Below are 21,657 nucleotides of genomic sequence, written 5' to 3'. Positions count from 1 at the left end.
TCACCTCCAGAGCTGCACTCACTATTCTGTTGTTACATCATGTCTTATCCTCCAGTCACCTCCAGAGCTGCACTCACTATTCTGCTGTTACATCATGTCTTATCCTCCAGTCACCTCCAGAGCTGCACTCACTATTCTGCTGTTACATCATGTCTTATCCTCCAGTCACCTCCAGAGCAGCACTCACTATTCTGCTGTTACATCATGTCTTATCCTCCAGTTACCTCTAGAGCTGCAGTCACTATTCTGCTGTTACATTGTGTCTTATCCTCCAGTCACCTCTAGAGCTGCAGTCACTATTCTGCTGTTACATCGTGTCTTATCCTCCAGTCACCTCCAGAGCTGCACTCACTATTCTGCTGTTACATCATGTCTTATCCTCCAGTCACCTCCAGAGCTGCACTCACTATTCTGTTGTTACATCATGTCTTATCCTCCAGTCACCTCCAGAGCTGCACTCACTATTCTGCTGTTACATCATGTCTTATCCTCCAGTCACCTCCAGAGCAGCACTCACTATTCTGCTGTTACATCATGTCTTATCCTCCAGTTACCTCTAGAGCTGCAGTCACTATTCTGCTGTTACATTGTGTCTTATCCTCCAGTCACCTCTAGAGCTGCAGTCACTATTCTGCTGTTACATCGTGTCTTATCCTCCAGTTACCTCTAGAGCTGCAGTCACTATTCTGCTGTTACATCATGTCTTATCCTCCTGTCACCTCCAGAGCTGCACTCACTGTTCTGCTGTTACATCATGTCTTATTCTCCAGTCACCCACAGAGCTGCACTCACTATTCTGCTGTTACATCATATCTTATCCTCTAGTCACCTCCAGAGCTGCAGTCACTATTTTGCAGTTACAGTGTGTCTTATTCTCCAGTCACCTCCAGAGCTGCACTCACTATTCTGCTGTTATATCATGTCTTATCCTCCAGTCACCTCCAGAGTTGCAGTCACTATTCTGCTGTTACATCATGTCTTATCCTCCAGTCACCTCCAGAGCTGCAGTCACTATTCTGCTGTTATATCTTGTCTTATCCTCCAGTCACCTCCAGAGCTGCAGTCACTATTCTGCTGTTACATTGTGTCTTGTCCTCCAGTCACCTACAGAGCTGCAGTCACTATTCTGCTGTTGCATCATGTCTTATCCTCCAGTCACCTCCAGAGCTGCACTCACTATTCTGCTGTTATATCATGTCTTATCCTCCAGTCACCTCCAGAGCTGCAGTCACTATTCTGCTGTTATATCTTGTCTTATCCTCCAGACACCTCCAGAGCTGCAGTCACTATTCTGCTGTTACATCATGTCTTATTCCCCAGACACCTCCAGAGCTGCAGTCACTATTCTGCTGTTACATCATGCCTTACCCTCCAGTCACCTCCAGAGCTGCAGTCACTATTCTGCTGTTACATCATGTCTTACCCTCCAGATACCTCCAGAGCTGCAGTCACTATTCTGCTGTTACATTGTGTCTTATCTTCCAGTCACCTCCAGAGCTGCACTCACTATTCTGCTGTTACATCATGTCTTATCCTCCAGTCACCTCCACAGCTGCACTCACTATTCTGCTGTTACATCATGTATTATCCTCCAGTCACCTCCAGAGCTGCACTCACTATTCTGCTGTTACATCGTATCTTATCCTCCAGTCACCTCCAGAGCTGCAGTCACTATTCCGCTGTCTAATTTTGGACACCAACTGCAGTTTATTGATATTGTATGACTGGAGGTAGGACATGATGTAACAGCAGAATAATGACTGCAGCTCTGGAGGTGACTGGAGGATAAGACCTGATGTAACAGCAGAATAGTGAGTGCAGCTCTGGAGGTGACTGGAGGATAAGACCTGATGTAACAGCAGAATAGTGAGTGCAGCTCTGGAGGTGACTGGAGGATAAGACCTGATGTAACAGCAGAATAGTGAGTGCAGCTCTGGAGGTGACTGGAGGACAAGACCTGATGTAACAGCAGAATAGTGATTGCAGCTCTGGAGGTGACTGGAGGATAAGACACAATGAAGCAGCAGAATAGTGACTGCAGCTCTGGAGGTGACTGGAGGATAAGACACGATGTAATAGCAGAATAGTGAGTGCAGCTCTGGAGGTGACTGGAGGATAAGACACAATGTAACAGCAGAATAGTGACTGCAGCTCTGGAGGTGACTGGAGGATAAGAACGGATATAACAGCAGAATAGTGACTGCAGCTCTGGAGGTGACTGGAGGATAAGACACGATGTAACAGCAGAATAGTGAGTGCAGCTCTGGAGGTGACTGGAGGATAAGAACGGATATAACAGCAGAATAGTGACTGCAGCTCTGGAGGTGACTGGAGGATAAGACATGATGTAACAGCAGAATAGTGAGTGCAGCTCTGGAGGTGACTGGAGGATAAGACACAATGTAACAGCAGAATAGTGACTGCAGCTCTGGAGGTGACTGGAGGATAAGAACGGATATAACAGCAGAATAGTGACTGCAGCTCTGGAGGTGACTGGAGGATAAGACACGATGTAACAGCAGAATAGTGAGTGCAGCTCTGGAGCTGACTGGAGGATAAGAAAGGATATAACAGCAGAATAATGAGTGCAGCTCTGGAAAGGACTGGATGAAAATGCTGATACTTTTGGGCAGTCCCCCAGCACAGGTGGAGAACCCATTCCTCTGTTTCCTCCTCCTGAGTCCTGTGATTCCCGCTCCGCACTCACCGGAAGGCATCAGTGTTGTACAGTCTGCAGGAGCCCTTCGCGCTGCACTGCCGGACCCCCCACTTCAGACAGACACTGTCGATCAGGGCCCCATAGTACATGGGGGCAGGGACCCCGGCTGTAAGACACAAGCAGCAAGGTCTCATTAATCGGCTGATTGATATGGTTTCCCTCCTCCTCTGCATTAGATGAAGTGAGGAGTCCCCCACAATGTCACTATTGGGGTCTGTCCATTTAAGTGGAAGCAGCACATCCTATTAGGCCATTGCACAGATTGAGGCCTCCTCTTTCTCCGCAGTCCAGAACTTCTCACAGATCATTGATCGTTACATAGTGTCAGCGGACAATGTAAGCAGGGAAATGCTCCAGTGCTGACTTCAGAAAGAAGCTGCACCGATACAGTGTAACAAACCCTAAGCCGTGTGTACTGACGATGTAACAACGGTGCCAGCAGCTTAATATGAACATCGCCATACTGTGTGAGAAGGATCAGGGCAAAGGTGTAGCTGAACGTCTGCGCTCGGGGCGGCTCATCACTGCATTGCTGCCCGTTTTCTGCATGACTTCCTCTATCGCTGAACGTCTGCGCTCGGGGCGGCTCATCACTGCATTGCTGCCCGTTTTCTGCATGACTTCCTCTATCGCTGAACGTCTGCGCTCGGGGCGGCTCATCACTGCATTGCTGCCCATTTTCTGCATGACCTCCTCTGTGACACTGAATGTCTCCGCTCGGAGCGGCTCATCACTGCGTTGCTGCCTGTTTTCTGCGTGACCTTCTATGTGACGCTGAATGTCTGCTCTCGGGGCGGCTCATCACTGTATTGCTGCCTGTTTTCTGAATGACTTCCTCTGTCGCTGAACATTTGCTCTCAGGGCAGCTCATCACTGCATTGCTGCCCGTTTTCTGCATGATTTCCTCTGCCACTGGACGTCTGCGCTCGGGTTGGCTCAGAGGAGGTCATGCATTGCTGCCCGTTTTCTGCGTGGCGTCCTCTGTGACACTGAATGTCTCCGCTCGGAGCGGCTCATCACTGCGTTGCTGCCCGTTTTCTGCTTGACCTCCTCTGTGACACTGAATGTCTACGCTCGGAGCGGCTCATCACTGCGTTGCAGCCTGTTTTCTGTGTGACCTTCTATGTGACGCTGAATGTCTGCTCTCGGGGCGGCTCATCACTGTATTGCTGCCCGTTTTCTGCATGACTTCCTCTGTCGCTGAACGTTTGCTGTCAGGGCGGCTCATCACTGCATTGCTGCCCGTTTTCTGCTTGACCTCCTCTGTGACACTGAATGTCTCCGCTCGGAGCGGCTCATCACTGCGTTGCTGCCCGTTTTCTGCTTGACCTCCTATGTGACGCTGCACGTCTGATCTTGGGCGGCTCATCACTGCGTTGCTGCCCATTTTCTGCGTGACTTCTACGTTTTCAGATTTTTTGTTGCTTTTCCAGATGTTTTAGATTTTCAAGACGAGAAGGAAAAGCACAAGACAAACAAGAAAAGCGCAAAAGATGATATGTATGGATGTGACTGCATCCCAGGCTCCACCACATAAATAAGTACACCCCGGGGAGCAACCCTGCAGAAGCCGCCTCTCACCTAGCACGCGGACCGCCGTGGTGTAGATCCCCAGTGCCAGACTCTTCAGATCAGGGTGAACACATCTGCAGGAGAAGTAAAAAATACTGAGACCCCAGAAGTGATCCGAGAAGTAAATCCACAGTCACTGCCGACCACCGCAGCTACCGCATACACTGGAGACACTACAGTCAACCAGCTGTACAGTAGACTGTCTCTCCATGCTGCACAGACTTGTATTATCTGTTGTGCAGTAGACTGCCTCTCCATGCTGCACAGACTTGTATTATCTGCTGTACAGTAGACTGTCTCTCCATGCTGCACAGACTTGTAATATCTGTTGTACAGTAGACGGCCTCTCCATGCTGCACAGACTTGTATTATCTGCTGTACAGTAGACTGTCTCTCCATGCTGCACAGACTTGTATTATCTGCTGTACAGTAGACTGTCTCTCCATGCTGCACAGACTTGTATTATCTGCTGTACAGTAGACTGTCCTTCCATGCTGCACATTATTGTATTATCCGCTGTACAGTACACTGCGTCTCCATGCTGCGCAGACTTGTATTATCTGCTGCACAGTAGACTGTCTCTCCATGCTGCACAGACTTGTATTATCTGCTGCACAGTAGACTGTCTCTCCATGCTGCAGACTTGTATTATCCTCTGTACAGTAGACTGTCTCTCCATGCTGCACAGACTTGTATTATCTGCTGCATAGTAGACTGTCTCTCCATTCTGCACAGACTTGTATCATCTGCTGTACAGTAGACTGCCTCTCCATGCAGCAGACTTGTATTATCCTCTGTACAGTAGACTGTCTCTCCATGCTGCACAGATTTGTATTATCTGCTGTACAGTACACTGCCTCTCCATGCAGCACAGACTTGTATTATCCTCTGTACAGTAGACTGTCTCTCCATGCAGCACAGACTTTTATTATCTGCTGTACAGTACACTGCCTCTCCATGCAGCACAGACTTGTATTATCCTCTGTACAGTAGACTGTCTCTCCATGCAGCACAGACTTGTATTATCCTCTGTACAGTAGACTGTCTCTCCATGCAGCACAGACTTGTATTATCCTCTGTACAGTAGACTGTCTCTCCATGCAGCACAGACTTGTATTATCCTCTGTACAGTACACTGCCTCTCCATGCAGCACAGACTTGTATTATCCTCTGTACAGTACACTGCCTCTCCATGCAGCACAGACTTGTATTATCCTCTGTACAGTAGACTGCCTCTCCACACAATCCTGTGCCTGATCTGGTTACTGGAGGTGGCTGGAGACATTGGTGGTCCGGGCTTGTACTGGTAAGCTGACTGACACCGGTGGTCGCCTGTGAGGCTGCAGTATAACAGATGCCGCCGCACTGTGGTCACCTGAGAAGCAGAAAGTATCCGGGGGTCCCTCCAAAGGACAATGTGAAGGAAGTAATGACCGAGACAACCACAAAGTACAGGAACATCCTGGAGCACGTCCTCCCCCGGGAGCAGGGACCCGGCACTGCGGAGCCGCCACTGGAGAGCGATGGTGGGTGCGCCACACAGCTGCAGTTCATATACACCTGGAAGACAGAAGCCATCAGTGACCTGTGGTGCCGCACCAAGAGGCGTCCGGCACCATGGGGCGTCCAGCACGAGGCATCCGGCACCTCAGGGCATCCGGCACCACGGGGTGTCTGGCACCAAGAGGCGTCCGGCACCACGGGGCGTCCAGCACGAGGCATCCGGCACCTCAGGGCATCCGGCACCACGGGGTGTCTGGCACCAAGAGGCGTCTGGCACCACGGGGCGTCCAGCACGAGGCATCCGTCACCTCAGGACATCCGGCACCACGGGGTGTCTGGCACCAAGAGGTGTCCGGCACCACGGGGCGTCCAGCACGAGGCATCCGGCACCTCAGGGCATCCGGCACCACGGGGTGTCTGGCACCAAGAGGCGTCTGGCACCACGGGGCGTCCAGCACGAGGCATCCGGCACCTCAAGGCATCCGGCACCACGGGGTGTCTGGCATCAAGAGGCGTCTGGCACCATGGGGCGTCCAGCACGAGGCATCCGGCACCTCAGGGCATCCGGCATCCCGGGGTGTCTGGCACCAAGAGGCGTCTGGCACCACGAGGCATCCGGCACCAAGAGGCGTCCGGCACCACGAGGGGTCCAGCACGAGGCACTCACTGCTGCCTTCCCCGTCCCATTGGTGAAGTGACAGCCGGCGAAGCAGGCGGAGTAATAGGTGACGCCATTCTCCCCGCAGACCGGATCCCACTGGTAGTGAGGACACAAGCAGTGCACGTTACATTCAGCGAGTGCGCCGTCCACCTGGGCGATGTGCGTGTACCTGCGGAGAGTCACAGTGATAAGCAGAGCGCAGGCGACATGTCTGATCCTGTACTGAGGGATCACCAGGGAGTCACATACCCTGCGTATGACACCGTCAGCCCAGCCACCGAGGGGCGCTCACATCCCATGCCGAACAGCGACAGCAAGATGACGTAGCCAATCACAGATGATGACAGCAGAAGCTTCGCCGCCCCCACGACATCAATCCGGAACTTCTTCATGACGATTCCTCCCATGAAGATCCCCAGAGCGACCGCCGGGACGTTAATGAGCCCTGCGGGGAGAGGGAGGTGAATACAAGGTGCGCTCCTCTGCTGACATCCTCTGTGCTGCTGGGGGCCCTGCATCTTCCTCTGTATGAGCTGTGGCCTCCAGAGCTGCTGGAGTAAAAAGTCAGAGAGATCTAGACCCAGTGTGAGAGCGGCAGATACCAGAACCAGCGCGGGCAGCAGGGACTGAGGCCGATACCAGAACCAGCGCGGGCAGCCGAGACTGAGGCCAATACCAGAACCAGCGCGGGCAGCAGGGACTGAGGCCGATACCAGAACCAGCGCGGGCAGCCGGGACTGAGGCCAATACCAGAACCAGCGCGGGCAGCCGGGACTGAGGCCGATACCAGAACCAGCGCGGGCAGCCGCGACTGAGGCCGATACCAGAACCAGCGCGGGCAGCCGCGACTGAGGCCGATACCAGAACCAGCGCGGGCAGCCGCGACTGAGGCCGATACCAGAACCAGCGCGGGCAGCCAGGACTGAGGCAGATACCAGAACCAGCGCGGGCAGCCGGGACTGAGGCCGATACCAGAACCAGCGCGGGCAGCCGGGACTGAGGCCGATACCAGAACCAGCGCGGGCAGCCGGGACTGAGGCCGATACCAGAACCAGTGCGGGCAGCCGGGACTGAGGCCGATACCAGAACCAGTGCGGGCAGCCGGGACTGAGGCCGATACCAGAACCAGCGCGGGCAGCCGGGACTAAGGCCGATACCAGAACCAGCGCAGGCAGCCGGGACTGAGGCCGATACCAGAACCAGCGCGGGCAGCCAGGACTGAGGCCGATACCAGAACCAGCGCGGGCAGCTGGGACTGAGGCCGATACCAGAACCAGCGCGGGCAGCCGGGACTGAGGCCGATACCAGAACCAGCGCGGGCAGCCAGGACTGAGGCCGATACCAGAACCAGCGCGGGCAGCCAGGACTGAGGCAGATACCAGAACCAGCGCGGGCAGCCAGGACTGAGGGCGATACCAGAACCACCACGGGCAGCTGGGACTGAGGCCGATACCAGAACCAGCGCAGGCAGCCGGGACTGAGGCCGATACCAGAACCAGCGCGGGCAAACGGGACTGAGGCCGATACCAGAACCAGCACGGGCAGCCAGGACTGAGGCCTATACCAGAACCAGCGCGGGCAGCCGCGACTGAGGCCGATACCAGAACCAGCGCGGGCAGCCAGGACTGAGGCCGATACCAGAACCAGCGCGGGCAGCCAGGACTGAGGCAGATACCAGAACCAGCGCGGGCAGCCGGGACTGAGGCCGATACCAGAACCAGTGCGGGCAGCCGGGACTGAGGCCGATACCAGAACCAGCGCGGGCAGCCAGGACTGAGGCCGATACCAGAACCAGCGCGGGCAGCTGGGACTGAGGCCGATACCAGAACCAGCGCCGGCAGCCGGGACTGAGGCCGATACCAGAACCAGCGCGGGCAGCTGGGACTGAGGCCGATACCAGAACCAGCGCGGGCAGCCGGGACTGAGGCCGATACCAGAACCAGCGCAGGCAGCCGGGACTGAGGCCGATACCAGAACCAGCGCGGGCAGCCGCGACTGAGGCCGATACCAGAACCAGCGCGGGCAGCCGGAACTGAGGCCGATACCAGAACCAGCGCGGGCAGCCAGGACTGAGGCCGATACCAGAACCAGCGCAGGCAGCCGGGACTGAGGCCGATACCAGAACCAGCGCGGGCAGCTGGGACTGAGGCCGATACCAGAACCAGCGCGGGCAGCCAGGACTGAGGCCGATACCAGAACCAGCACGGGCAGCCGGGACTGAGGCCGATACCAGAACCAGCGCGGGCAGCCGGGACTGAGGCCGATACCAGAACCAGCACGGGCAGCCGGGACTGAGGCCGATACCAGAACCAGCGCAGGCAGCCGGGACTGAGGCCGATATCAGAACCAGCGCGGGCAGCCGGGACTGAGGCCGATATCAGAACCAGCGCGGGCAGCCGGGACTGAGGCCGATACCAGAACCAGCGCGGGCAGCTGGGACTGAGGCCGATACCAGAACCAGCGCGGGCAGCCGGGACTGAGGCCGATATCAGAACCAGCGCGGGCAGCCGGGACTGAGGCCGATATCAGAACCAGCGCGGGCAGCCGGGACTGAGGCCGATACCAGAACCAACACGGGCAGCAGGGACTGAGGCCGATACCAGAACCAGCGCGGGCAGCCAGGACTGAGGCCGATACCAGAACCAGCACGGGCAGCCGGGACTGAGGCCGATACCAGAACCAGCGCAGGCAGCCGGGACTGAGGCCGATATCAGAACCAGCGCGGGCAGCCGGGACTGAGGCCGATATCAGAACCAGCGCGGGCAGCCGGGACTGAGGCCGATACCAGAACCAGCGCGGGCAGCTGGGACTGAGGCCGATACCAGAACCAGCGCGGGCAGCCGGGACTGAGGCCGATATCAGAACCAGCACGGGCAGCCATGACTGAGACCGATATCAGAACCAGCGCGGGCAGCCGGGACTGAGGCCGATACCAGAACCAGCGCGGGCAGCTGGAACTGTAGCCGATACCAGAACCAGCGCAGGCAGCCGGGACTGAGGCCGGTACCAGAACCAGCGTGGGCAGCCGGGACTGAGGCCGATATCAGAACCAGCGCGGGCAGCTGGAACTGTAGCCGATACCAGAACCAGCGCAGGCAGCCGGGACTGAGGCCGGTACCAGAACCAGCGCGGGCAGCCGGGACTGAGGCCAATACAAGAACCAGTGCGGGAAGACGGGACTGAGGCCAATACCAGAACCTGCGCGGGCAGCCATGACTGAAACCGATATCAGAACCAGCGCGGGCAGCCGGGACTGAGGCCGATACCAGAACCAGCGCAGGCAGCCGGGACTGAGGCCGATACCAGAACCAGCGCAGGCAGCTGGGACTAAGGCCGATACCAGAACCAGCGCAGGCAGCCGGGACTGAGGCCGGTACCAGAACCAGCGCGGGCAGACGGGACTGAGGCCGATACCAGAACCAGCACGGGCAGCCATGACTGAGGCCGATACAAGAACCAGCGCCGGCAGCCGGGACTGAGGCCGATACAAGAACCAGCGCGGGCAGCCGGGACTGAGGCCGATACCAGAACCAGTGCGGGCAGACGGGACTGAGGCCGATACCAGAACCAGCGCGGGCAGCTGGAACTGTAGCCGATACCAGAACGAGCACGGGCAGCCATGACTGAGACCGATATCAGAACCAGTGCGGGCAGCCGGGACTGAGGCCGATACCAGAACCAGCGCGGGCAGCCGGGACTGAGGCCGATACCAGAACCAGCGCGGGCAGCTGGGACTAAGGCCGATACCAGAACCAGCGCAGGCAGCCGGGACTGAGGCCGATACCAGAACCAGCGCAGGCAGCCGGGACTGAGGTCGATACCAGAACCAGTGCGGGCAGACGGGACAGAGGCCGATACCAGAACCAGCGCGGGCAGCCGGGACTGAGGCCGATACCAGAACCAGCGCGGGCAGCCGGGACTGAGGCCGATATCAGAACCAGCACGGGCAGCCATGACTGACACCGATATCAGAACCAGCGCGGGCAGCCGGGACTGAGGCCGATACCAGAACCAGCGCGGGCAGCTGGAACTGTAGCCGATACCAGAACCAGCGCAGGCAGCCGGGACTGAGGCCGGTACCAGAACCAGCGTGGGCAGCCGGGACTGAGGCCGATATCAGAACCAGCGCGGGCAGCTGGAACTGTAGCCGATACCAGAACCAGCGCAGGCAGCCGGGACTGAGGCCGGTACCAGAACCAGCGCGGGCAGCCGGGACTGAGGCCAATACAAGAACCAGTGCGGGAAGACGGGACTGAGGCCAATACCAGAACCTGCGCGGGCAGCCATGACTGAGACCGATATCAGAACCAGCGCGGGCAGCCGGGACTGAGGCCGATACCAGAACCAGCGCAGGCAGCCGGGACTGAGGCCGATACCAGAACCAGCGGAGGCAGCCGGGACTGAGGCCGATACCAGAACCAGCGCAGGCAGCTGGGACTAAGGCCGATACCAGAACCAGCGCAGGCAGCCGGGACTGAGGCCGATACCAGAACCAGCGCGGGCAGCCGGGACTGAGGCCGATACCAGAACCAGTGCGGGCAGACGGGACAGAGGCCGATACAAGAACCAGCGCGGGCAGCCGGGACTGAGGCCGATACCAGAACCAGCGCGGGCAGCCGGGACTGAGGCCGATATCAGAACCAGCACGGGCAGCCATGACTGACACCGATATCAGAACCAGCGCGGGCAGCCGGGACTGAGGCCGATACCAGAACCAGCGCGGGCAGCTGGAACTGTAGCCGATACCAGAACCAGCGCAGGCAGCCGGGACTGAGGCCGGTACCAGAACCAGCGTGGGCAGCCGGGACTGAGGCCGATATCAGAACCAGCGCGGGCAGCTGGAACTGTAGCCGATACCAGAACCAGCGCAGGCAGTCGGGACTGAGGCCGGTACCAGAACCAGCGCGGGCAGCCGGGACTGAGGCCAATACAAGAACCAGTGCGGGAAGACGGGACTGAGGCCAATACCAGAACCTGCGCGGGCAGCCATGACTGAGACCGATATCAGAACCAGCGCGGGCAGCCGGGACTGAGGCCGATACCAGAACCAGCGCAGGCAGCCGGGACTGAGGCCGATACCAGAACCAGCGCAGGCAGCCGGGACTGAGGCCGATACCAGAACCAGCGCAGGCAGCTGGGACTAAGGCCGATACCAGAAACAGCGCAGGCAGCCGGGACTGAGGCCGATACCAGAACCAGCGCGGGCAGCCGGGACGGAGGCCGATACCAGAACCAGTGCGGGCAGACGGGACAGAGGCCGATACCAGAACCAGCGCGGGCAGCCGGGACTGAGGCCGATACCAGAACCAGCGCGGGCAGCCGGGACTGAGGCCGATATCAGAACCAGCACGGGCAGCCATGACTGAGACCGATATCAGAACCAGCGCGGGCAGCCGGGACTGAGGCCGATACCAGAACCAGCGCGGGCAGCCGGGACTGAGGCCGATACCAGAACCAGCGCGGGCAGCCGGGACTGAGGCCGATACCAGAACCAGCGCGGGCAGCCGGGACTGAGGCCGACACCAGAACCAGCGCAGGCAGCCGGGACTGAGGCCGATACCAGAACCAGCGTAGGCAGCCGGGACTGAGGCCGATACCAGAACCAGCGCGGGCAGCCGGGACTGAGGCCGATACCAGAACCAGCGCGGGCAGCCGGGACTGAGGCCGACACCAGAACCAGCGTGGGCAGCCGGGACTGAGGCCGACACCAGAACCAGCGCGGGCAGCCGGGACTGAGGCCGATACCAGAAGCAGCGCGGGCAGCCGGGACTGAGGCCGATACCAGAAGCAGCGCGGGCAGCCGGGACTGAGGCCGATACCAGAACCAGTGCGGGCAGCCGGGACTGAGGCCGATACCAGAACCAGCGCGGGCAGCCGGGACTGAGGCCGATACCAGAACCAGCGCGGGCAGCCGGGACTGAGGCCGATACCAGAACCAGCGCGGGCAGCCGGGACTGAGGCCGATACCAGAACCAGCGCGGGCAGCCGGGACTGAGGCCGATACCAGAACCAGCGCGGGCAGCCGGGACTGAGGCCGATACCAGAACCAGCGCGGGCAGCCGGGACTGAGGCCGATACCAGAACCAGCGCGGGCAGCCGGGACTGAGGCCGATACCAGAACCAGCGCGGGCAGCCGGGACTGAGGCCGATACCAGAACCAGCGCGGGCAGCCGGGACTGAGGCCGATACCAGAACCAGCGCGGGCAGCCGGGACTGAGGCCGATACCAGAACCAGCGCGGGCAGCCGGGACTGAGGCCGATACCAGAACCAGCGCGGGAAGCCGGAGCTGAGGCCGATACCAGAACCAGCGCGGGCAGCCGGGACTGAGGCCGATACCAGAACCAGCGCGGGCAGCCGGGACTGAGGCCGATACCAGAACCAGCGCAGGCAGCCGGGACTGAGGCCGATACCAGAACCAGCGCGGGCAGCCGGGACTGAGGCCGATACCAGAACCAGCACGGGCAGCCGGGACTGAGGCCGATACCAGAACCAGCGCGGGCAGCCGGGACTGAGGCCGATACCAGAACCAGCGCGGGCAGCCGGGACTGAGGCCGATATCAGAACCAGCACGGGCAGCCATGACTGACACCAATATCAGAACCAGCGCGGGCAGCCGGGACTGAGGCCGATACCAGAACCAGCGCGGGCAGCTGGAACTGTAGCCGATACCAGAACCAGCGCAGGCAGCCGGGACTGAGGCCGGTACCAGAACCAGCGTGGGCAGCCGGGACTGAGGCCGATATCAGAACCAGCGCGGGCAGCTGGAACTGTAGCCGATACCAGAACCAGCGCAGGCAGCCGGGACTGAGGCCGGTACCAGAACCAGCGCGGGCAGCCGGGACTGAGGCCAATACAAGAACCAGTGCGGGAAGACGGGACTGAGGCCAATACCAGAACCTGCGCGGGCAGCCATGACTGAGACCGATATCAGAACCAGCGGGGGCAGCCGGGACTGAGGCCGATACCAGAACAAGCGCGGGCAACCGGGACTGAGGCCGATACCAGAACCAGCGCGGGCAGCCGGGACTGAGGTCGATACCAGAACCAGCGCGGGCAGCCGGGACTGAGGCCGATACCAGAACCAGCGCGGGCAACCGGGACTGAGGCCGATACCAGAACCAGCGCGGGCAGCTGGGACTGAGGCCGATACCAGAACCAGCGCGGGCAGCCGGGACTGAGGCCGATACCAGAACCAGCGCGGGCAGCCGGGACTGAGGCCGATACCAGAACCAGCGCGGGCAGCCGGGACTGAGGCTGATACCAGAACCAGCGCGGGCAGCCTGGACAGAGGTCGATACCAGAACCAGCGCGGGCAGCCGGGACTGAGGCCGATACCAGAACCAGTGCGGGCAGCCGGGACTGAGGCCGATACCAGAACCAGCGCGGGCAGCCTGGACAGAGGTCGATACCAGAACCAGCGCGGGCAGCCGGGACTGAGGCCGATACCAGAACCAGCGCGGGCAGCCGGGACTGAGGCCGATACCAGAACCAGCGCGGTCAGCCGGGACTGAGGCCGATACCAGAACCAGCGCAGGCAGCCGGGACTGAGGCCGATACCAGAATCAGCGCGGGCAGCCGGGACTGAGGCCGATACCAGAACCAGCGCGGGCAGCCGGGACTGAGGCCGATACGAGAACCAGCGCGGGCAGCCAGGACTGAGGCCGATACCAGAACCAGCGCGGGCAGCCGGGACTGAGGCCGATACCAGAACCAGCGCGGGCAGCCGGGACTGAGGCCGATACCAGAACCAGCGCGGGCAGCCGGGACTGAGGCCGATACCAGAACCAGCGCGGGCAGCCGGGACTGAGGCCGATACCAGAACCAGCGCGGGCAGCCGGGACTGAGGCCGATACCAGAACCAGCGCGGGCAGTCGGGACTGAGGCCGATACCAGAACCAGCGCGGGCAGCCGGGACTGAGGCCGATACCAGAACCAGCGCGGGCAGCCGGGACTGAGGCCGATACCAGAACCAGCGCGGGCAGCCGGGACTGAGGCCGATACCAGAACCAGCGCGGGAAGCCGGAGCTGAGGCCGATACCAGAACCAGCGCGGGCAGCCGGGACTGAGGCCGATACCAGAACCAGCGCGGGCAGCCGGGACTGAGGCCGATACCAGAACCAGCGCGGGCAGCCGGGACTGAGGCCGATACCAGAACCAGCGCGGGCAGCTGGGACTGAGGCCGATACCAGAACCAGCGCGGGCAGCCGGGACTGAGGCCGATACCAGAACCAGCACGGGCAGCCGGGACTGAGGCCGATACCAGAACCAGCGCGGGCAGCCGGGACTGAGGCCGATACCAGAACCAACGCGGGCAGCCGGGACTGAGGCCGATACCAGAAGCAGCGCGGGCAGCCGGGACTGAGGCCGATACCAGAACCAACGCGGGCAGCCGGGACTGAGGCCGATACCAGAAGCAGCGCGGGCAGCCGGGACTGAGGCCGATACCAGAAGCAGCGCGGGCAGCCGGGACTGAGGCCGATACCAGAACCAACGCGGGCAGCCGGGACTGAGGCCGATACCAGAAGCAGCGCGGGCAGCCGGGACTGAGGCCGATACCAGAATCAGCGCGGGCAGCCGGGACGGAGGCCGATACCAGAATCAGCGCGGGCAGCCGGGACTGAGGCCGATACCAGAAGCAGCGCAGGCAGCCGGGACTGAGGCCGATACCAGAATCAGCGCGGGCAGCCGGGACTGAGGCCGATACCAGAACCAGCGCGGGCAGCCGGGACTGAGGCCGATACGAGAACCAGCGCGGGCAGCCAGGACTGAGGCCGATACCAGAACCAGCGCGGGCAGCCGGGACTGAGGCCGATACCAGAACCAGCGCGGGCAGCCGGGACTGAGGCCGATACCAGAACCAGCGCGGGCAGTCGGGACTGAGGCCGATACCAGAACCAGCGCGGGCAGCGGGGACTGAGGCCGATACCAGAACCAGCGAGGGCAGTCGGGACTGAGGCCGATACCAGAACCAGAACGGGCAGTTGGGACCGTTCAGGAGGAGGAGGAGGTGAGCTGTGACATCACCTGTTGTGAATGGTGGATCCTGTGTTATCTACTGTACATAGAGGAGTTATCAGTCATTGTACAGGAGGGGGAGGAGGTGAGCTGTGACATTCCTTGTTATCAGCTGTATATAGAGGTGTTATCAGTGATTGTGGAGGGGCTGCAGTATGTGGGTGATGATTGGGATATATTAGACTCTGCCGCCATCTAGTGGTCACTTTATTACAGTGCAGCGTTATCTCCTCTGGATCTGGGGATCTCCTTTCTTCGGGGTTGAGCTTTCTGCTCTGTGTGATGACCGTGTGTGAACCCCCCGATCAGACTATGAGGTGAGGGGGCGCTCAGTGAGATCCGGGAGATGTCAGGAATAACTTATAGTCAGTGTCACCCCGGAGTGACCCCGTGTCCTGGGCCAATCACTGCCCCCTGTGATCCCCTCATTTCTCCCCGTGTACAATGGTCTCTGCCCCCTCTCTGCCGCCATCAGCATCACTTCGCTCACCGGGTCACTCCCTGGTCAGTCGCCGTCATTATCACTCCCATCATCCGACCTGTGTATCCCAGATGTAACAAGCTGCAGCCCCCGCGCTGAGCCCCCAAAGAACAGGAGTCCCTACAGCAGCTCTGGAGGTGACTGGAGGATAAGACATTATGCAATAGCAGAACAGGGACTGCAGCTCTGGAGGTGACTGGAGGATAAGACACGGTGTAACAGCAGAATAGTGACTGCAGCTCTGGAGGTGACTGGAGGATAAGACATTATGCAATAGCAGAACAGGGACTGCAGCTCTGGAGGTGACTGGAGGATAAGACACGGTGTAACAGCAGAATAGTGACTGCAGTTCTGGAGGCGACTGGAGGATAAGACATAATGTAACAGCAGAATAGTGACTGCAGCTCTGGAGGTGACTGGAGGATAAGACATGATGTAACAGCAGAATAGTGAGTGCAGCTCTGGAGGTGACAGGAGGATAAGACACCATGTAACAGCAGAATAGTGACTGCAGCTCTGGAGGTGACTGGAGGATAAGACATGATGTAACAGCAGAATAGTGACTGCAGCTCTGGAGGATAAGACACGATGTAACAGCAGAATAGTGACTGCAGCTCTGGAGGTGACTGGGGGATAAGACACAATGTAACAGCAGAATAGTGACTGCAGCTCTGGAGGTGACTGGAGGATGAGACACGATGTAACAGCAGAATAGTGACTGCAGCTCTGGAGGTGACTGGGGGATAAGACACAATGTAACAGCAGAATAGTGACTGCAGCTCTGGAGGTGACTGGAGGATAAGACACAATGTAACAGCAGAATAGTGAGTGCAGCTCTGGAGGTGACTGGAGGATAAGACATGATGTAACAGCAGAATAGTGAGTGCAGCTCTGGAGGTGACTGGAGGATAAGACATGATGTAACAGCAGACTAGTGAGTGCAGCTCTGGAGGGAGTTACCAATAATGAAGTTGGTCCGCGATGATGTCTGTCCGTACTGCTGCTCGATATATTTCGGTTTATAAGTCACCATTCCCACCAGTGAGTTATACTGGAAGACACTGCCGCACAGATACAGGAAGAACACCGGGTTCCCCAGGAGCCGCTTCATGGATGGCAGGAAATCTGCGGAGTAAAGAAGCGACTGAAACACAAGTCTTGTTATACAGAGGGAGTGAGGGGTTATTGTCACCCTGATATCGAGCACAGGAGCACGGCTGCACTATGGTGGATCAGGGATGACAATCTCTTCCTCCCATTTACTCTATGACTCCCCTCGCTACGATGTGACCCCTCCTGTGATGCATGCCATCCTGTGATGTGACCCCTTCCTGTGATGTGACCCCTCCTGTGATGCGGGCCCTACTGTGATGTGACCCCTCCTGTGATGCGGGCCCTACTGTGATGCGGCCCCTTCCTGTGATGCGGCCCCTTCCTGTGATGCGGCCCCTTCCTGTGATGCGGCCCCTTCCTGTGATGCGGCCCCTTCCTGTGATGCGGCCCCTTCCTGTGATGCGGCCCCTTCCTGTGATGCGACCCCTCCTGTGATGCGGCCCCTCCTGTGATGCGGCCCCTTCCTGTGATGTGGCCCCTTCCTGTGATGCGGCCCCTTCCTGTGATGTGGCCCCTTCCTGTGATGCGGCCCCTTCCTGTGATGCGACCCCTCCTGTGATGAGGCCCTTCCTGTGATGAGACCCCTCCTGTGATGCGGGCCCTACTGTGATGCGGCCCCTTTCTGTGATGTGGCCCCTTCCTGTGATGCGACCCCTCCTGTGATGCGGCCCCTTCCTGTGATGCAGTCCCTCCTGTGATGAGGCCCTTCCTGTGATGAGGCCCCTCCTGTGATGCGGGCCCTACTGTGATGCGGCCCCTTTCTGTGATGTGGCCCCTTCCTGTGATGCGACCCCTCCTGTGATGAGGCCCTTCCTGTGATGCGACCCCTCCTGTGATGCGGCCCCTCCTGTGATGTACTCAGTATGAGTAGGAAGCAGCAGCTTTGTGTGCTGACACTTTTCTGTCTCTGTGTAATTAGGATCTTCCTGACTGCAGAGCCACATGGCCGATGTCCCAGACTCTGTGGGGCCACGTACCAGATCTAAATATTTGGTTGATAGAGATAGGTGTAGGCTCTATAGATATGGGAGACATATTTCGGCATTGTGGCACAGTGCCGAGCGCGGCGCACTCACTTGCATTGCTGTGCGGCCGGAACATTAGCCCAGAATTAATATCGTCCAGGTGGATAACATTGTATATGCCATGTCTCATATGTAGAGAAAGCTAAAATCATGATAGAAATATGAGGCTAATATCTCCCGCCTGGGACCTCCAGGGGGGCAGATACCCTTAAGATTGGGGATCTCATACTTTTTGGTACCTGAGCCCCCATCTCACTTACTGGCCCCCATCTGAGGTCCCCAGGGGAGGTCGGTGGGAGCGACTGGTAACAGCAGGTTCTGGCCTCGACCCCATGATCAGTGCTGGGAGATACAGCGCGCTGTATGGACTGCGCCATTTCCTGATCGGAGCGCCCCCCTCCTGCAGATCTGCGCCATTCCAGTGACATTAGGTCTAGTACCTTTCTTGTGTTCCCCCTGTTATTTATGTGCCTGTACACACTGTGTTGTCTCGTCCCCTCTGTAACACCTCTTGTATATTTATCTGTATATATATATATATATATATATACAGTCATATGAAAAAGTTTGGGCACCCCTATTAATCTTAAGCTTAATGTTTTATATAAATTGGTGTTTTTGCAGCATCTCTTTCAGTTTGATCTATGTAATAACTGTTGGACACAGTAATGTTTCTGCCTTGAAATGAGGTTTATTGTACTAACGGAAAATGTGCAATCTGCATTCAAACACAATTTGACAGGTGCATAAGTATGGGCACTCTTATCATTTTCTTGTTTTAAATACTCCTACCTACTTTTTACTGACTTACTAAAGCACTTTTTTTGGTTTTGTAACCTCATTGAGCTTTGAACTTTATAGCCAGGTGTATGCAATCATGAGAAAAGCTACTTAAAGTGGCCTCTTGCAAGTTGTTCTCCTGTTTGAATCTCCTCTGAAGAGTGGCATCATGGGCTCCTCAAAACAACTGTCAAATGATCTGTAAACAAAGATTATTAAACATAGTTGTTCAGGGGAAGGATACAAAAAGCTGTCTCAGAGATTTAACCTGTCAGTTTCCACTGTGAGGAACATAGTAAGGAAATGGAAGAACACAGGGACAGTTCTTGTTAAGGCCAGAAGTGGCAGGCCAAGAAAAACATCAGAAAGGCAGAGCAGAAGAATGGTGAGATCAGTCAAGGACAATCCTCAGACCACCTCCAGAGAGCTGCAGCATCAACTTGCTGCAGATGGTGTCACTGTGCATCGGTCAACTATACAACGCACTTTGCACAAGGAGAAGCTGTATGGGAGAGTGATGCGAAAGAAGCCGTTTCTGCAAGCACGCCACAAACAGAGTCGGCTGAGGTATGCAAAAGCACATTTGGAGAAGCCAATTTCTTTTTGGAAGAAGGTCCTGTGGACTGATGAAACCAAGATTGAGTTGTTTGGTCATACAAAAAGGCGTTATGCATGGCGGCAAAAAAACACAGCATTCCAAGAAAAACACTTGCTACCCACAGTAAAATTTGGTGGAGGTTCCATCATGCTTTGGGGCTGTGTGGCCAATGCCGGCACTGGGAATCTTGTTAAAGTTGAGGGACGCATGGATTCCACTCAGTATCAGCAGATTCTTGACAATAATGTTCAAGAATCAGTGATAAAGTTGAATTTACGCAGGGGATGGATCTTTCAGCAAGACAATGATCCAAAACACCGCTCCATATCTACTCAGGCATTCATGCAGAGGAACAATTACAATGTTCTGGAATGGCCATCCCAGTCCCCAGACCTGAATATCATTGACCATCTGTGGGATCATGTGAAGAGGGCTGTCCATGCTCGGGGGCGACCATCAAACTTAACTGAACTGGAATTGTTTCGTAAAGAGGAATGGTCAAAAATACCTTCATCCAGGATCCAGGAACTCATTAAAAGCTACAGGAAGCGACTAGAGGCAAAAGGAGGATCTACTAAATATTAATGTCACTTTTCTGGTGGGGTGCCCATACTTATGCACCTGTCAAATTTTGTTTGAATGCAGATTGCACATTTTCTGTTAGTACAATAAACCTCATTTCAAGGCAGAAACATTACTGTGTCCAACAGTTATTACATAGATCAAACTGAAAGAGCTGCTGCAAAAACACCAATTTTTTTAAAACATTAAGCTTAAGATTAATAGGGGTGCCCAAACTTTTTCATATGACTGTATATATATATATATATATATATATATATATATATATATATATATACACACACAGTTAAAATCAGAAGTTTCCATACACTATATAAAATGACACATTTGCATGTTTTTCTCATTATCTGAGTTAATTAGCGACACACCTGTGGATGTATTTTAGTGCACACCTGAAACACAATGCTTCTTTGTGAAGCATCACGGGAGAGTCTAAAGAAATCAGCCAGGATAACAGGAAGAGAATTGTGGACTTTCACAAGTCTGACTCATCCCTGGGTACTGTCAGGTACTGTCCTTTATACCATTTGTCAAAGAAGCAAGAGCTCGCAATGTAGAAGACTACTTCAATGCAAATGGCAGGGCACAGAAAAGAAGTGACAAACTCAATTATCCAGATTATTTAGCATACCAAATGGAACTCCTGAACATATGGGCCAGAGATTGAAGGAGACTGAAAACAATTTGTTAAAACTTCAAAGGGGATCTATCTTACTCTCCACAGTAACCAGGATGTTCCAAACTGAAATCACCAGACATCAGGCACCGATATGAAATATGGAATATAGGAAGTTCTATAATCCGTATTGTGATGGGACACATATTTTTAGCAGCAGGGTTAGCTAAGTAACAATACGCATATTTTTCCGTATCTGTGAGCACTCTCGGTGAGCAATAACGCAAAAGTACAAACGTAACCAACAGCAGTTATGTCATGTGTGGTCTCTAAAGAACGATAAAATCACAGTAAAAAATATGGCGTCACTTGCTAACTTCTGCGATCAACCAGCGAGAAGTTATCGCAGAAATTAGAGATTAAAGAAAACTATGAAGGGCGGAGACCAGCCCACGTGAGGTCATCACAGGGGAGTATGTGGGCAGGGTCCCCCTTCGGCATAAAAGATCCAGCTGAATATGGATCTATACTCATGCCGGGAGATACATATTTATGTGTAAGCAGGGGTCCCGTTCCATAACGGCCAAATCAATTGGAGCACCTCCCCTCCAGCTAAACTGAATCATCTCTGTCTAGTAAGTCTTCTGTTAATCCATTTTATTTTGTGTAACTGTCTTGTCCCCCTTTGTAAAATCTTTTTTAGATTTTTTATCAACACTGCCTCCCTTTTGGATTAAATATAAAATTTAATAGTTCAGTTTCTTCTGTTCTATAATCGTTCCTCCCCCGAAGCCATATACGCTACCAGAAAGCAGGCGTCCAATCAGGCCTGTCTTGTATTTGAATATTTTAAAACTGATTGGTGGTGGTAGCGAATAATCTTACTGGGCTATCGTGAAGCTGGCAGTGATCGTACAGGGGCATATACACAGATTCCATGTGCTGGAATTCAGAGGTGTGTACGCCATACGCTCACTGCTCGATTGCCGAT

At 56.4% G+C, this 21,657-nt stretch overlaps 1 protein-coding gene across 1 annotated transcript in view; it reads right to left on the bottom strand.

Moving 5' to 3' along the window:
• SLCO1C1 (solute carrier organic anion transporter family member 1C1) overlaps positions 1-21,657 on the bottom strand; it is a 170,834-nt gene that overhangs the window by 24,089 nt on the left and 125,088 nt on the right. Inside the window, 6 exon segments of the mRNA XM_073650590.1 lie at positions 2,708-2,825; positions 4,301-4,365; positions 5,667-5,851; positions 6,462-6,624; positions 6,705-6,900; positions 16,913-17,077. Coding sequence (XP_073506691.1) covers positions 2,708-2,825; positions 4,301-4,365; positions 5,667-5,851; positions 6,462-6,624; positions 6,705-6,900; positions 16,913-17,077 — 892 coding nt within the window.

This window comes from Phyllobates terribilis, unplaced genomic scaffold (assembly GCF_046119375.1).
Source record: "Phyllobates terribilis strain yellow unplaced genomic scaffold, ASM4611937v1 Scaffold_10__3_contigs__length_209671492, whole genome shotgun sequence".
Lineage (NCBI taxonomy): Eukaryota > Metazoa > Chordata > Amphibia > Anura > Dendrobatidae > Phyllobates > Phyllobates terribilis.
The sequence above is the reverse complement of the archived record's forward strand: the minus strand, read 5'-3'. Positions and strand labels throughout refer to the sequence as shown.